Source organism: Lissotriton helveticus, chromosome 2_1 (genome assembly GCF_964261635.1).
Source record: "Lissotriton helveticus chromosome 2_1, aLisHel1.1, whole genome shotgun sequence".
Lineage (NCBI taxonomy): Eukaryota > Metazoa > Chordata > Amphibia > Caudata > Salamandridae > Lissotriton > Lissotriton helveticus.
Genome location: NC_136059.1, coordinates 603,205,164 through 603,221,948, shown reverse-complemented (window position 1 = coordinate 603,221,948; position 16,785 = coordinate 603,205,164). Strand labels below are relative to the sequence as shown.

Genomic DNA, 16,785 nt, shown 5'->3' with positions numbered 1-16,785 from the left:
AACCCCCTTTAAAGAACAGGTGCGAATAGAGGACAAGGAAGGGCTATATGCTGTGATAGAAGGATTACTGGAAGGGCAACCCATACTGATAGGGAGTATTTACGTCCCAAATGTAGAGCAAGTCCCATCTGGAGTCGCCTCACTAATGTATTAACCCCCTACACGTTAACCCCATGGATACTCAGTGGTGATTACAACTGTGTCATGGACACTAGCCTGGATAGATCCCATCCCCCACCTGCACACTCCCTGATACCTAAGCAAACGGAAATTTTCAACACATGGGCAACACATTGGGCATTGACCGACGCGTGGCGAGCACGAAACCCCACCACCAGACTATATTCCTCTCACTCCATTCCACACAACCTACGAATACGCCTAGCTAGATTTTTATGCACAACTGCCCTACTCCCAAAAGAGCAATACTCATATTACCTGGGAAGGGTGCTCTCAGATCACGATGCACATGTACTGTCCCTTAGATGGAAACCGCCACACCCTCCCATTCCCACCTGGTAGCTACCGCGAGATTGCCTCACAGACCAAGTGTTCAGGCAAGAACATGGGGAACGCATCCAGGAGCACTTTACACTGAATGCGGGAACGACGACGATGCGACTGATTGAATGGGACGCAAGCAAAGTGGTAGCGAGGGGACACTCTATACAGCAAATAGTGGGAGTACGTAGAATACTTGAGGAGTCATTGCAAGTGGCAGAACAAACCTTAGCAGACCTCTCGAAAAAGGCAGACAAGGGCGAGGCTACCACAGAACAAAGAGCCACGGCTAAAACAAAACATACAGAAACACTGGGAGACCTCCGCAAATACAATTTTAGGTTATACACTTCCAGGGCTCACCAGGAGGGGAATAGAGGCGGAACACTTTTAGCCTGGCTCGCTAACCGGGATTTGGAGGTACAACCAATCACCGAGCTAAGGGATAAGTCAGGCCTACTCCGTCATTCACAGACAGACATCCTGCATATCTTATACGACTACTATTCTAACATATATCGAGCCCCGAGACAGAGCGACCCACAGACAATTACTAGATTTCTACACTCATTACCGCTGTCTCAAATTCCGCAGGCAGATAAAAAAATGCTGGAGGAGAGGATTAAGCACACGGATGTCACCCATGCAATCAGGGCACTAGCCCGGAACAAAGCACCAGTAATGGATGTCTTTCCACTAGAGTATTATAGCACTTTTTCGGCCCAATTGACCCGGTACATGACCGTCATGTATAATGATGCCCTAGATAGGGGCGAATTACCGGGCTCCCTGAGAGAATCGGTCATAGTCACATTCCCAAAGCTGCATAGAGATTCAACACTCCCCTCCTCATACAGACCAATCACCCTACTCAACGCAGACTTTAAGATTTTGGGCAAAATACTAGCAGAGCGGTTCACACAAATCCTGACGTCATTAATCCACCCAGACCAGTGCTGGTTCATTCCACGGCGTAACACATCACAAAATCTACTCAGACTATTCCACATACAGACAGGACGAGTGCGCAGTTCCCAAAAGCGGCGTGGCTAATACTAGATCTCAAAAAGGCATTCGACGCGCTATTATGGTCATACTTATTTGAGGTCCTTAGCCGTGTCCACATCGGACCAACCCTACTAGCGTACACAAAACTCCTATACGTAGGTCTCACCTCCCGAGTTAGAATAGGTAAATACATCTCCCTAGCGTTTGCAATTGAAAGAGGAACCAGGCAGGGGTGCCCGTTGTCCCCCCTCCTGTTTGCTTTGGCGGTGGAGCCACTGGCGTTCCGCTTGAGACGGGAGGGTGGGGCATGGGTTATCCCACTGGTGGACACTGTTCACTGCGTGTCATTGTACGCAGAGGACCTTTTCATTTTCGTGCGGGTTGCTACTCAAGACCCATCATATCGAGAGACCATCACTGCAGAGGGCTGCACACCACAGCCGGCGATCCATCGGCTGTTATTACCGGGCACCAAACCCATACATACTCGACCGCTCCAAATGTCCATAGCCCGGTCATGTATGATGAGAATACATTGTATGTCCAAGGGCAGACCTCTATACTCACCCCTTCTCCCAATAGTTGGTTTCCCCAGAGAGGAGCATTACTTTACTGCCAGCACCCTCCAAGTGTAGACCGACCTGGCAGTTACGGAGATAGAATCCCTGTTCGAGGATGGTCAACTTAGGACATAAGCCCAGATGGTCGAACAATATGACCTGCCACCAGGACAATTTTTCACTCACAGACAACTTATAGACAGCAATCGTCGGTACTGGAACCCACATGAAGGGGAACCCCTGACTCACCCAGTAATACACACTATCCTGCATATGGGGGTAGGTCGACACTTCGTCACATGGCTGTATAAAGCCGTCCGGGAACTAATCCTCCCCTCCCTACAGCCGTTGCGTCAAAAATGGGAAATAGAAAGAGTGCTCAATGATAAAGAGTGGAGCACGGCTTTCAGAGTACCCCAAAAAGGTCTCCAGGAATGCGTGGTTTCGAAACAAACAGTTCGTCTTCCACAGAGCGGACCTTACGCCACGGCGTCTCCATCAGTTCTACCCAGACACACACTTCGAATTCCCCCGGTGCCACACCTCCGAAGCGGACTTCAAACACATGTTCTGGGATTGCCCCTCCATTCACAATTACTGGGACAGGGTGCAACAGACACTTAGGGCAACGACCAATATCACAACAATGTCCAAGTGGGAGGCATGTGCTCTCGGGGTCTTCCGCAGGCAGAAGACCGAAAAAGTACAGTACCGATTCATGTCTCTCGCTAACCTCTTAGTGATAAGGGGGATGATAACCATGCACTGGCGAGCCGCGTCAGGGCCCCCCGAAGCCGCCTGGGTAGGAGCGACGAAAAAATGGGGCTAAGCAGAGGAAGAGGTGCTCCGAGACGAGGAGGTAAAGGGAACCCGTAAGCATACTATCTCACTGGAATGGGCACAATTACTACACAGGTTCACACACGAAACAAATCCACCAGAGTCACCCACAGACTCCCAGTCTCAGACCCCACCGGTATCTCCCGCTGGACTTGTCACAGAAGCGCTACAGGAAGACCCACCTGTCCAGGGCAATCCTGAAATCGACAACAAACCCGAACTCCCCCCTTACAATAATCAAGAGTTCCCCCGCATACGTCGTTCCACGCTCCCGGCCCCCCTTCCGCATAGGCACCATCACACCTCCATACTAGAAAAAGGATCCGAAACCACTGGCAATATCGACTTTACAGTCTCTTAGTCCAAAAGCTCCCCCTCTTCCCCCGTAGTGTATCCTAGTTATAGATAGTTCATAAGTTCACATCGGAGGGCACAACCCCGGTAATAGTTGATGGGAATACATACCGACGACAATGGAAACGACAACATTGGGTAAACCGCTCAACACTGTAAGATTCACACACACCCAACGGAGGCAAGTCAAGACTGGGTACCAAGCAATGACGCTGAATAACTCACAACGTTAGGGGAGATCCTCCCTTGTGATTTTTTCTTTTGTTTTCTCATAGCATAAATGGTAATGGCAGTGTGGAATGGTAATGATACCTGTTTTTGATTGCAAATAGTCTGCTGTAATTCGTGTATTGATGTATTAGAAGAATATGCCAAAGTCCGCAACCGATCAGCGAATGCTCCTATATGGATGCCTTTGTAATGAAACGTATGCATTCCATGTTGCGTGCCACCTTCCCTTCTTTTCCGGTTGCTCCTGTTTTAACTAATTAATACTTAAATAAAAGTTATTGTAATTTATAATGGCAATAGCTTAAACTTTTGTAAATAACTTTTGTGAAGATTATGTTCAGTGTATTTTATTGTGACGAAAATCCAAGAACAGAAGTGAAATATTAACATCTTTTTGTGACATTTGTAATAAAGCTTGAAACATTGAGAGAACATATTTGAACCAGTTGTTGTTGAATGGTTGCACACATTGATGCTGTGGTGGTGCGGAGTGATGTTGTGGTGGCGACGAGTGATGTTGTGGTGGCGACGAGTGATGTTGTGGTGGCGACGAGTGATGTTGTGGTGGCGACGAGTGATGTTGTGGTGGCGACGAGTGATGTTGTGGTGGCGACGAGTGATGTTGTGGTGGCGACGAGTGATGTTGTGGTGGCGACGAGTGATGTTGTGGTGGCGACGAGTGATGTTGTGGTGGCGACGAGTGATGTTGTGGTGGCGACGAGTGATGCTGTGGTGGCGACGAGTGATGCTGTGGTGGCGACGAGTGATGCTGTGGTGGCGACGAGTGATGCTGTGGTGGCGACGAGTGATGCTGTGGTAGCGCATAGTGATGCAGTGGTAGCGCATAGTGATGTTGTGGTGCCCCTGAGTGATGCTGTGGTGGTGCGATAGACAGAGTGAGGGCGATAGATAGCTAGATAAATAGAGTGAGGGCGATAGGTAGATAGAGGGTAATAGATAGATAGAGGGCGATAGATAGAGTGAGTGCGATAGACAGATAGATGGAGTGAGGGCGATAGATAGCTAGAGGGTGATAGATAGATAGAGGGCGATAGATAGAGTGAGGGTGATAGATAAATAGATAGATAGAGGGCGATAGATAGATAGGGGGCGATAGATAGATAGATAGATAGAGTGAGGGCGACAGAGAGATAGAGTGAGGGCGACAGAGAGATAGAGTGAGGGCGACAGAGAGATAGAGTGAGGGCGACAGAGAGATAGAGTGAGGGCGACAGAGAGATAGAGTGAGGGCGACAGAGAGATAGAGTGAGGGCGACAGAGAGATAGAGTGAGGGCGACAGAGAGATAGAGTGAGGGCGACAGAGAGATAGAGTGAGGGCGACAGAGAGATAGAGTGAGGGCGACAGAGAGATAGAGTGAGGGCGACAGAGATAGAGTGAGGGCGACAGAGAGATAGAGTGAGGGCGACAGAGAGATAGAGTGAGGGCGACAGAGAGATAGAGTCAGGGCGACAGAGAGATAGAGTGAGGGCGACAGAGAGATAGAGTGAGGGCGACAGAGAGATAGAGTGAGGGCGACAGAGAGATAGAGTGAGGGCGACAGAGAGATAGAGTGAGGGCGACAGAGAGATAGAGTGAGGGCGACAGAGAGATAGAGTGAGGGCGACAGAGAGATAGAGTGAGGGCGACAGATAGATAGAGTGAGGGCGACAGATAGATAGAGTGAGGGCGACAGATAGATAGAGTGAGGGCGATAGATAGATAGAGTGAGGGCGATAGATCGATTTGTGTGTGTGTGGTTGTGTGTGTGTGGTTGTGTGTGGTTGTGTGTGGTTGTGTGTGGTTGTGTGTGTGGTTGTGTGTGGTTGTGTGTGTGGTTGTGTGTGTGGTTGGGTGTGTGGTTGGGTGTGTGGTTGGGTGTGTGGTTGGGTGTGTGGTTGGGTGTGTGGTTGGGTGTGTGGTTGGGTGTGTGGTTGGGTGTGTGGTTGGGTGTGTGGTTGGGTGTGGTTGTATGTGTGGCTGTGTGTGTGGTTGTGGCTGTGTGTGTGGTTGTGGCTGTGTGTGTGGTTGTGTGTGTGTGTGTGGTTGTGTGTGTGTGTGTGGTTGTGTGTGTGTGTGTGTGTGTGTGGTTGTGTGTGTGGTTGTGTGTGTGTGGTTGGGTGTGTGGTTGTGTGTGTGGTTGTGGTTGTGTGTGGCTGTGTGTGGTTGTGTGTGGCTGTGTGTGGTTGTGTGTGTTGTGTGTGTGGTTTTGTGTGTGGTTGTGTGTGTGGTTGTGTGTGTGGTTGTGTGTGTGTTGTGTGTGTGGGTGTGGGCGTGGGTGTGGGTGTGGTTTTGTGTGTTATGTGTGTGGTTGTGTGTGTGTGGTTTTGTGTGAGATTGTGGGTGTGGTGTGGTTGTGTGTGTGGTTCGAGAAGGATGTATGTGGAAGAGAGCAGCAGATCAGCACAGGATAAAAGAACAAGGAGTTAGAGAAAGAGGTGGGTGGAAGAGAACAACAGATCAGCACAGGAGAACAAAACAGGGACTTAGAGAAGGAGGCGGTGGCAGGGAACAGCAGATCAGCACAGGAGAAGAGAACAGGGAGTTGGAGCAGGGGGCGGGGTGGAAGAGAGCAGCAGATCAGCATGGGAGAACAGAACAGGGATTTAAAGAAGGAGGCGGGTGGAAGAGAGCAGCAGATCAGCACAGGAGAAGAGAACAGGGAGTTAAAGAAGGAAGCGGGTGGAAGAGAACAGCAGAGCAGCACGGGAGAAAAGAACAGGGAGTTAAAGAAGGAGGCGGGTGGAAGAAAGCAGCAGATCAGCACAGGAGAAGAGAACAGGGAGTTAGAGAAGGAGGTGGGTGGAAGAGAGGAGCAGATCAGCACATCAGAAGAGAACAGGGAGTTAAAGAAGGAGGTGGGGTGGAAGAGAGCAGCAGATTAGAACAGGAGAAGAGAACGGAGTTAGAGAATGAGGCGAGGTGGAAGAGAGCAGCAGATCAGCAGAATAGAACAGGGAGTTAAAGAAGGAGGCGCTTTTAAATATACATAACCAAAATTGCTTGCATTAGCACATTTCACTGAATTAGGAATAATGAAACAATTGCCTGCCATAACTTTTGCCTAACATCCTGTCTTTATCCGGCACAGTTTCCTTGTAAATGACTGAGTAACAACTCACCTGAGGCAGTTCGAAATTGTTAAACTCCGTAGACATATTGGGAAATAAGGGAAGTCCGGCTTATGAAGCTTATATGTAGACTGATATTAATCATGCACTCGCTCCAAAGTGGCAACCAGAACACTGTCTGGCCTGGCCAGTGTTTGGTTGGTGCATAAAGAACTATTGATGGACAGAATGCAGAACAATGTCATACATTCACCCCAGTACAGAGATCTGGGCTTAAATCCATCGTTTGTTTGCTCACCATGCCATTCCAGTTTGGACCCAGCCATATGCAAATCAGTGTTTGGTTGGTGGCCTGAGTGAACTTAAAAGTTGACTCTTTGGATACCTTCATTAAACAAGCCGGCAGCATAGAAGAAGCAGGCACATCGCCACTCTGACATCGATTGTGTCATGATAAGTGGCCTCTGCTTGCCTCTCATACACAGCACGTTTCTAGGACATTGCCTGATGTGGCCTGAAGCCGGGCAGTTCTTCAGAACTCCCCGCATAGAGGACGCTATTCACGAGCCACCACCCCTCCTATGAACTTTATACTAAGCCCACTCTGTAATAAAGTGCCTCTCGCACAGTATCAAATCACCGTGCAAGCCTTTCACGCCAGTGCCATAAACTGCTGGGACTGTCCCATTAACAGCACTACTAGCCGCCGTAAACAATAAACAGGGGCATGCTCTGGGAGATGATAGCAGGGGAAGGGCAGTGCATGGCCCGCCATAGTTAAATATAAACAGTGGCGTGGAGGGGGGCTGCGGGGGAGGTGACTCACAGGGGTTGGAGGGGGTTGCTCACGGGCCGCTGCAAGGGAAAAGGTGAGAGCAGCAGACTCAGCAAAGCGAGTTTCACATGGTACCTGCCAGTGGGTGGCAAAGTTTTCAGAATACTAGGTCATTCAGTTCTCTCTCCACAGAATGCGGGGAGCAATGCCTTGTATAATGATAATTGTGATTCCATGCGAAGCATTGTGAGCACTAGAGGGTAGCATAGAACCAATGCGTCATTCCAGGGGTCCTCACGTTGTAAATACTCAAGGAGCCGTGGGACAAGCCATGAACTGCTGCGTCTTAAGCAGTAGCCCGTAGTCTATGGATTTACAGCTGCCGCCATTAGTCCGAGCTCTGTATATTCCAGGTCCCAAAACGGGGCAACCAGGCAGTGGTAGTGTCTTCAAGGCACTGGAAACGCCACTCGGCGATGCTGAAACCCCTCTGGCTCGCACTCAGCGACTGGGCGGAATGAAAGCACCTATGCATCATCCAAAATAAAAATAAACAGCCACACAATGCTGGCGCTGCGTGGCCATGATGCTTGTGGGGAATGTGCCCCCGGGAGGGCTCCCGTCCTGACTCCGCAAATACAGACAGCAGGAAACAAAACACATCCAGGAGACAGGGCTGGGGAGCAGGCCCCGGGGGCAGCATGAAACCAGAGGCGGGGAGGTCTCCTGAACTCCGGGGAGGCATACAGAATCAGAGGGGGTAAGGAGAAATAAATGGGGGCACGGAGGAGGTGGGGGAGGGGGGAGAAAGAGAGAGAAAGAAGGTTGTGAAGGCTTGGGTATGAGGGAGTAAGGGGTAAAGGGATAAAGGGAGAGACGGAGGGGATATTGAGGAGGAAACATGGAAAGGAGTCCTTGTGTAACGTAACCAGTGCTCGCGTAAAGCGCTTCAATACCTTCGGGTCGAGTTCGCGCTATATAAATCTGCCCAAAAAAAGGGAGTAGAGCATGAAAAGAAGGGGAAACATGTAAACTTCAACAGGATGGGGAGAATGAGCGCGGCGATTGGGGTATGGAGCTGAAATGGCTGCCCGAGCAGGAGAGGCGCGTACGAATGAAGGGCTGATGGACAGGGGCAGGTACTAAGAGGAGTGGGCCACGGGGGGACGCAGAGATTGTTAGAGACAAGAATTAGAGCAAGCATTGGCAAATCCAATTGTTATCAACTTTGGAACCAACTGGCTCCGCCAAATGCTTTTGGTGGTGCTGTACAGCATCGGGACCCTCTGCAAGATCGTCAAAAGACCTGCGGCCGTGACCGGGAGTTGTGTGCACGTGCGCGAGCAAAAATAAAACAAGCTCTCTGCATTGCTGTGGCGGGGGTGAGGGGGAGCAGCAGCCTTTGAAGCTGATGCTTAGGCACAGACAAATGGTGGTGCGTGATGTGCACGCGGGGGGGCGGCAGCCTTTGAAGTCTGATGCCGAGGCACAGACAAATGGTGGTGTGTTATGTGGCAGGCGTGCACGCGCCTGTCTCACATGAACTATATGGAATTCGCAGCCGTTTTGGTAGACTTTTCTTTTCCACTTACTATAATTCTCGCCAGCAATGCACAAGCGTATTGGCTGGCGAGACCTAAAAGCTATGGGGCAAGATCAGGCGGGAATGGGATGGGGGGGAACCTGGTTAGATATTATGTTAGGATGGGATGGTTTTAGTTAAACTCTCAGTTGCTGTGGAATGAATCCTCACTTGGAAGTCACCTTTCTTTTAGGAAACCTCAGTCATTTGTGCAACTCTGGAGGTTAAGAGACACGCCACTTGAAAGGAGGAGTCTAAATGCCATCTCTGTAAAGGCTAATCAGTCTGCAAGGTTTTTATGGTTTTGATAGATGTTCTTTGATCAGCGGGTCAGCAAAATAGATCTTAGGTAGAAGTGTGATCCAATTCATATGCGGTTCTCCCTTTTTGAAGCTTTACGGCTGGAGCTTGAAGTCTGCCCTCATAGGGTATCTGGCTATGAAGGAGGAATATGCTTCCTGTCTACTCGATATCAACAAACTTGTCAGTACACCTATTCAAGTAGTTCTTCTTCCATTAGGGTGGCTTTACAATCTTATCAGAGGATGTTAATTTTACTTTAGTCTCAAGAAGCCAACATCTGCCAGGTGTATATCTGAAGATTTTCTCTCATATAAACTCGCTTAGAGAACAGGTCACTCCTTTCCTCACACTGTGCGATTCTGTTCCAGTGAATTACCACATTGTTCTTTCAGAGCTCTTTCAGAACTTATCCTTTCCCTCATGATTCTGGCAGACCATTAGGGTGACTGTTTCTAAAGCAAAGATTGGAAAAAGAAGTGACTGATGGACTTGTGAAAAGGAAGAATGGCACCCAGAGTACACATGATTACTGGCAACCAATACTCGTTCCAATTAAAGTACATAATTTAAAGACCACATAATCTTGTTGAAGGTCATAGTTTTCTGCCCTACTTTGCTGTATACCTTACACTGTATTCAATGGCAAACTAAAATGTGTTGGTATCTATTTCACTGACCCTATATTAATAGGATATAATGTAACATTAAGGTATTCATGTTAAAACCTAATTATTAACTACATCATTAATCATAGTAAAGAACAGCACATAAAGAAGAAGATGTGACAAAGATACAAAAGTAAGAATGCTTGCAGAATATTGAAAACAAGCAACAAGAAAAGAAAATCTAAGTTAGATGATTCCACAAACTCTACATTTCACAAAAACAGCTGCACACAATGCAACAATATAGCGAAATATGTTTCTTCAATATAAGAGTGAATGAAGGCTATCATAATTCTGCCCCGTGCGTGAATGACCTTAACTTAATATCTTAATTGCAGATTCACTTACAATTAGCGATTCTGGTGGTATGGGACTCACTGGACTGTGATCTTGAGATGATCGTTTGCCTGTTGCTGCTAATTTTGTGGTGTCAGCAAGTTCTCCATTGGGTAGAACACCATCAGCAAACCACACTCTCTTGTGTTCTTTCGGACCTTTTAAAGTGAGAAAGAAGCGGAAAAAATTAAATTGATCGTTTGAAACATTTTGTTTCAGCATCAAGAAAATCCAAACATACAAACATTATGATTCAAGTACAAGCAATAAATAAATAATCAAGTTTTAAAATCTAAAAGTACAAAATTAAAAATCAATTCCGAAGTTAAAAACAAAACAATAAAAACATACGAGGAGCACATGGTTCCAAACAAAAACTGCCTCTCTACATCCAATTGCCCCGTATATGTACAGAAATGCCAACCACCAACACCCTCAGGGAGTTAAAGTCAGCTAAAGACATTAGAGCATAATTTCACAGAATGTCTAAAATTTTGCATCTGATTAACCAAGCTGTGTGGAGAAACTTGGAAACAGCCACAATCGAAAAAGTTTTACTTCTGCATAATACCCTGTATGCTTTTCCTCTAGTGTGGACTGTGGAGGCTCAATATCCTGCACATTGGCACAATCCATCTGGACATGGGTTTTGCATAAAGTGGGTAGAAAAACTAAAGATGCGCCTCGCTTTCGCGTACATTTTTGCAATAGTAACAATATTTAGATCCCTGGTTCATCTTTCTCCAACTAGCTGCAGGAAGCGACCCACACATAAATTGGGGGTACAGGGACCGAGCCCGAACTGGGCGGATAAAGTTCAGGAATTCCTCAGCAATGCACACTGATTTTAGGGGGAGGAAAGCTCCCTTATTAAGCTGAGGAAAAGTGATCCCTGCATCTAGTGGCCATCTCTTCCATCATCTTTTTAACTAGGGCAGCAACCCCTCTCTTGATGGATTGGGACTCACTCCAGAATTTACCCAGGCCCAACACACTCCAACGCTTCTTAAATGCCCCTAGCCATTTGATTTCCCGCTCTGCCACTGGAAGAGATGACATCTTGCACACACTCCCTTAGGAGGCGCAATTCATCAGTGCCCCAAATTCTGATCCAATACAATAAGGGTCTCAGCGCCACCAATGAAGAAATCTCATGGAAGTGGAAAATATCCATATCAGAAATACCGAGATTTCTTTGTCAAAATAATTTAATGTATTATTTATAAAACCATTTATTAGACCAAAAATACAATACGTTAGAGGTGCATATAAATATAAATGAGTGTTTTACACTTGCACGTTATTTTTTTTTTTTTTTACAGCATCGCTATTTCAGCCACACTTTCCAGTAAGAATGCATTGCTTAAATCGATGACGACTTTTGCGCAATTTGATGAATCTCCCCAGAAAATGTTGATTTTCCCTATCAGATTCTCATAGGAATATTTACTCCTGAACACAGTAATAAGTACCTGAATAGATATATACTAAACTTGCCATGTAATCATAACCTCACTCAGAAAGTATGCTTATTTTTTATATCAGCATCTGAAAAACAGGCAGGACAACAAAGAGACACATTTTAGAGGTATCATGGTCCTGTAAGCCTGTGGAATAGAAACTTGGGAGTTGTGCCAATCACATTTGCCTTTGCTGTGGCCCTTTTCCGGGTCGCAGCACAAGCCTCAATGCAAAGAGGCATGTTTTCGACGGCCTCCACGGCGGACGGAACGTAATTTTGCGGGCCGGACTGCTGACTACCTGTCGGCCGGTCACATGCCCGCAACGCTGGCAGTCGGAAGCTCAGCCGACCACAATCGTAATTTGTTTTTTCAAGAATGTGATTGGCTGATTAATGGCTTCAATATTTTTTGGGGTATCCGGAGATTTCTATTTGAACAGCAGTATTGTTTTCATGCTAACTGGACCCAACTAAACAAGTAAACTAAAAATACAAAAAGGGTAACGTGTGTGAAATGTTCCTAAATGGACATCTTGATGATCTAATGGCATTTACAAAACTAGTTTTTCACAAGGTTTACAATGTTACCAGAGCGCAGAGGCAATATATGACGTGATGCTTCCATTGAAAATGCTTTATTATTATTTTCCTAGAACTGTTGACCCCTTGAACAATCTACTTCTGGCATGCAAACCTTCATAAAAGAACCCGTCCACAGGAAAACATTTTACTTCCACAGGACATTTTGCCAGACGACATAGCAAAATCCACTGAACACATGAACACCAAACTTGTCATGGAAGTAGGATTTTAATCTGAAATGGTGCTTGTTTTTCAATAGTTTTTGAGATATTTGCATTTTACAAAGTTGCCAAGTGTGATACAAACTTCAGCTAAAACGTATGTATATTTCTGTTGTTTTATTTAATGAATCACAACTCATGCCAATCACATTTAGATTTTTTGTTTGTTATAGAAACAGAGTTTCGCATTGGGGGGAAAAGAATTGCACAGCAATGGAAGGGCCCCTCTGAGAAGTGCCTGACCCCAGGGAGGACTAACAGATACCCAAAGGGTGGAAAACATAGGTCCAGTGACGGCTCCGCCTCAATTGCAGAGGAGCGTAGCCCCACTGCCTGGCTCAGAGCCAGCAAATGTAAATGAACACAATGTTCTGGCATCGTTTGTATCTACATTTGCCAGCTCTTAGCCAGAGCTGTTGAGAGGGGCTTGGCCGAGGGAGGGGAGGAGGAGTGCGACGTGCACTCCCTCCATAATTGCGCATTTGTGTTTTGTCCGCCCAAGTCAGGCCAACCAAAACACACATTTGCACTTAGTTTTTCTGCAGGTTCTCCAGCCCAGCTCCATTGAGCAGACGGGTCGGAGAACCTCCACAGACTCCCTTGTCGGAGAAGGGCGTAATTTCTGCCTGCTTCGACCAATTCTGACAAGGAGTCTGTCCCAGGGGCTGCTGGGACCAGCAGGCAGGAAGAAGAGAAGCAACCGAAGAGACGCAACACTGGAGCAGCCGGCGACAAAAAGTATGTTTTCTTTCTTTTTCATAATCAATCCCCCGTGTGACCCCACCCGTCTCACCATTCTTCGGTTATGGCGGCCGCCGCTGCATAAGTCCAACAAAAGAAAAAAACAAAGACGGTTAGTGACAAGTGAGAAAAGATTTGAGAGTCATGAGAGTGACCATTTTAGGTCCCAGAAGACCCTACGCAGAGAGGTATGTAAATTAGGTAGGTCAAAAAAAAGAAAAGAAAAACAACAATGAAATTCGCTGAAACAAAAAAACCTAGCTATGGTTCTGGCTCAAACACAACAAACCACTGAAATTCGCCCGTTATTGTTACCAATGCACATAAAACATATCTTACCACCATGCTCAAAACACCAATTTGCAAACTGTTCACAAACAAAAGTAAAAGCAAAAAAAGAAAACGCATGGTGGTTGGGGAAATTAATACAAGAACCATTATTCAGTTTTTAACTTAGTGACTACTATTGTTGAGGGAGGGGCAGAGCCATGGGTCACGAGAGACAAAGGCTCGAGTGGGTTATGTTGCTCCTTCCCTCTCTTAATACCAGTAATAAATACAACGTTATACTCTGCATATATGTATATATGGCTTATGTCATGGCATTGTTTTGAAGAATATCTGTTTAACAAGTAGGTATTTATACAAAACAAAGATCCAAGGGGTTACAAATACCTTAAGGCATTAGGCGAGTTGTTTCCCTAAGTTAATATTAATTGCGGCATGCAGTCTGTAAGGGTGTGATCAGTGTTTTTCAAATAATAAGTTTGTTTAACTATGGTGATAAACTCGACTTGTAAATGTGCAATGTAGTAATACATGTGTGACTGTACAGTTATTAGTACAGTAAGTGTATAATTGTGGTTGAGTGTCACAATCCTGTTGGGAGCCATATGGGAGTAGGAAAACCTGATGCTAGTTCACCACCCTCCAAGTACAATCAGTAAGCAGTGGAAAAGAATTCTTCAACTTACTTTATTAAGAGGGTAAAATAGGGATTGGGAATGTGAGGGAGAAAAATAGTGGAGTGGATGTCCCATCTCTCAGGTGTTTTAGATGATTTGGGCTAACATTTTCTCTCTGGGAGATCTTTAAAGAAATCACACACGTACACTAAGTCTAACGCTCCATAATGGAAAGCTGATAAACCCATGAATTAGCCAGTTACCATTCTCAAGCTCGGGTGAACTAGGAGATGCTTAGAAGTGGATGTTGTGACTAATATTATACAGCAAATAAAAGTCAACGAAGAATAGATATTTGGAGGCATATGAAGGAAGAAATAAAGAGAAATACGCAGAATAAAATAAGCATGCAAGTCAAAACCATAAACTTTGATCAAACTAAGCAAACAGAAATCATACATCTAAGCAGTTGCGAAGCAACTTGCTATTGCCAATGAGATGCTGAAATTAACCGAGACTTGTTTCTACTGAAATTATTTTGGCTGACCTTTGTCAGACATGGAAGACCTGACTGCTCTCTCGGCACAAATTTCTCCTAAATCAATTTACAGAGTCTCTATGCTATGCCCTTCTCCCAGATCTTTTGCTTTCGGATAAGTGAACCTTGCCTTCTTTGTCCCAGAGTCATGACAGTATCCACCCTTCCTCTGCTAAAATTCCCCAAAACTTTGGTGTTGCTGATTTACTGGGGAATTTTTTGTGCAACTCTTTAATAGGCTGGGGGCATGTACAAAAGAGGGGGATCGATACTGGGCGTTGTTACCCCCACATGGTTTTAAATATTGTGGAAGGCCCTGAATGAGGATTATAACATCACTCTACTTCATATTGCTGTTGACCCTAGGCAGAAAAAATGGAAGGTGGTTTGGTTCTTTGATTACTCTGAGCTTGATTTGAGTCTGAAAACATGGAATATGGGGTGAATATGGCACTGGTCTGGTAATAGGGGTTGAGAACCAGGTATATGAATGAGGCCATACCAAAAAAGTGAGAAGAAGAGGGACCATGTGGCTTGTCTGGGATTACCACACTTCATACTCTTTAGGAAACTGAGGGTTTTTGTGAACAGGCCAGACTGTGACCCTGTATGGAGAGCACTTCAAGTAATGCCTCTAATGTGTGCATGTCTCTTTCATCACTAATAACTCATGATCATATATGGTGGAGTTTTGTTCAGGAGTGAACTGGTTATGAAAATATGGGTAAAGGTCTGGACAGTACTACAAAAGGTGTCTGTCTCACACATAAAAAAGGTTGGCAGAAGTCTGGATGCCTCAAAATTAGGGCTGTCGTGAAAGCATATTTTCTTCTCGTTCCACCCCCCAGTTGAAAGTTTAATTTTTCTTTTGAGCTCTGTAATGGGTTTGATGATCTGGGAGAACTCTTCTATAGAGTCTACAGAAATCAGCAAAGTCCAAGAACATTTGCATTTGTTTCACCGTCTAAGGAGGGACTCATTCTTCCACAGCGTTAACCTTGTTTGGGTCCATTTGAATCAGTTGATCTGAAATTAGAAATCCCAGAAAAGACTTGTCTCAATACAAGATTTATCTCAAAGATACAAATCCCAACCTGCGCATATAGGGAGTGTTTGACCAATCATTTTTTGAAGATGTCTTTGAAATTCTTCAAGATTTAAAGAGAATACCAATATATCACCATGGCAGATAATTACAGAGGTGTCTCAAATGACTACTAATATATAAGCAAGGAAATGTTGGAAGGCAGCCAGGGCATTACAAAGACCAAAAGGTATAATAAGGTATTCTTAACGTCCATATTTGGTTTAAAAGGCAGTTTTCCTCTCATCAGCCTTTTTGATGCAAACTAAGAAATATTCTCTTCTTAATTCAAATTTGGAGAAAATATTGGCAGTCTTTTCTTGGATTAGTGAGACAGAAATGAGAGGAAGACGCTAACTATTACCGATGGTAACTTTGGGCCTGATTACGATAGTAGTGAATCCGCCACCAGCAGCCTGCTGGTGGCGGATTGACCGCCAACCTGCGGCCATTCTCCGTCTGCCACATTACGATGGTGGGCGGTTTGCTGGCGGACGGGAAGACTGTCCGCCACGGGTCCGACACAGGCAATCGCTCTGATTGCCTGGCGGACCCGGAATGCATACCTAGAATGGTGGAGTGCCTAGCAGACAACGTCTGCCATATTAGGATGTTTCATCCCCGCCAGAGGTGGATGGTGGTTCACTAGTTGGCGGGGAATTGCATTTAGGGGCCCATTGAGGGGAGGTGGGTGTGCAATGGGGGGCGGTACCTACCGTACCCCCTACATTTCCCTGCACCAGGTGGCAGGCACTGCGTGGTGCCTGCCACATAATGCAGAGAAATGCCATCAGTGCATTTTAGACATGGCGCATCGTGATCTCATCGTGATCGCCTGTGTGGGACCGCCGCCTTACAGGCAGCAGGTCCCAAGCCCTGCGACGATGGCGGTCATACGAAAGTCTGACTATCATCGTAATGACCCCCTTTGTTCCATTACCAGGAACCTATACAGAGTGGATATTCACTTCTTGGTTTCAGGATAAAAAATAAATAAAAATAAAAAGATTAGGGCCCATGCTGTTGA

At 46.0% G+C, this 16,785-nt stretch overlaps 1 protein-coding gene across 2 annotated transcripts in view; it reads right to left on the bottom strand.

Annotated features, from left to right (window-relative positions):
• Nucleotides 1-16,785, bottom strand: part of ZFYVE16 (zinc finger FYVE-type containing 16) — a 589,878-nt gene that overhangs the window by 361,027 nt on the left and 212,066 nt on the right. For both annotated transcript variants that reach the window (XM_078675307.1, XM_078675306.1), the window contains one exon: nucleotides 10,238-10,383. In XM_078675307.1, coding sequence (XP_078531433.1) covers nucleotides 10,238-10,383 — 146 coding nt within the window. The remainder of the gene's footprint in view (nucleotides 1-10,237; nucleotides 10,384-16,785) is intronic.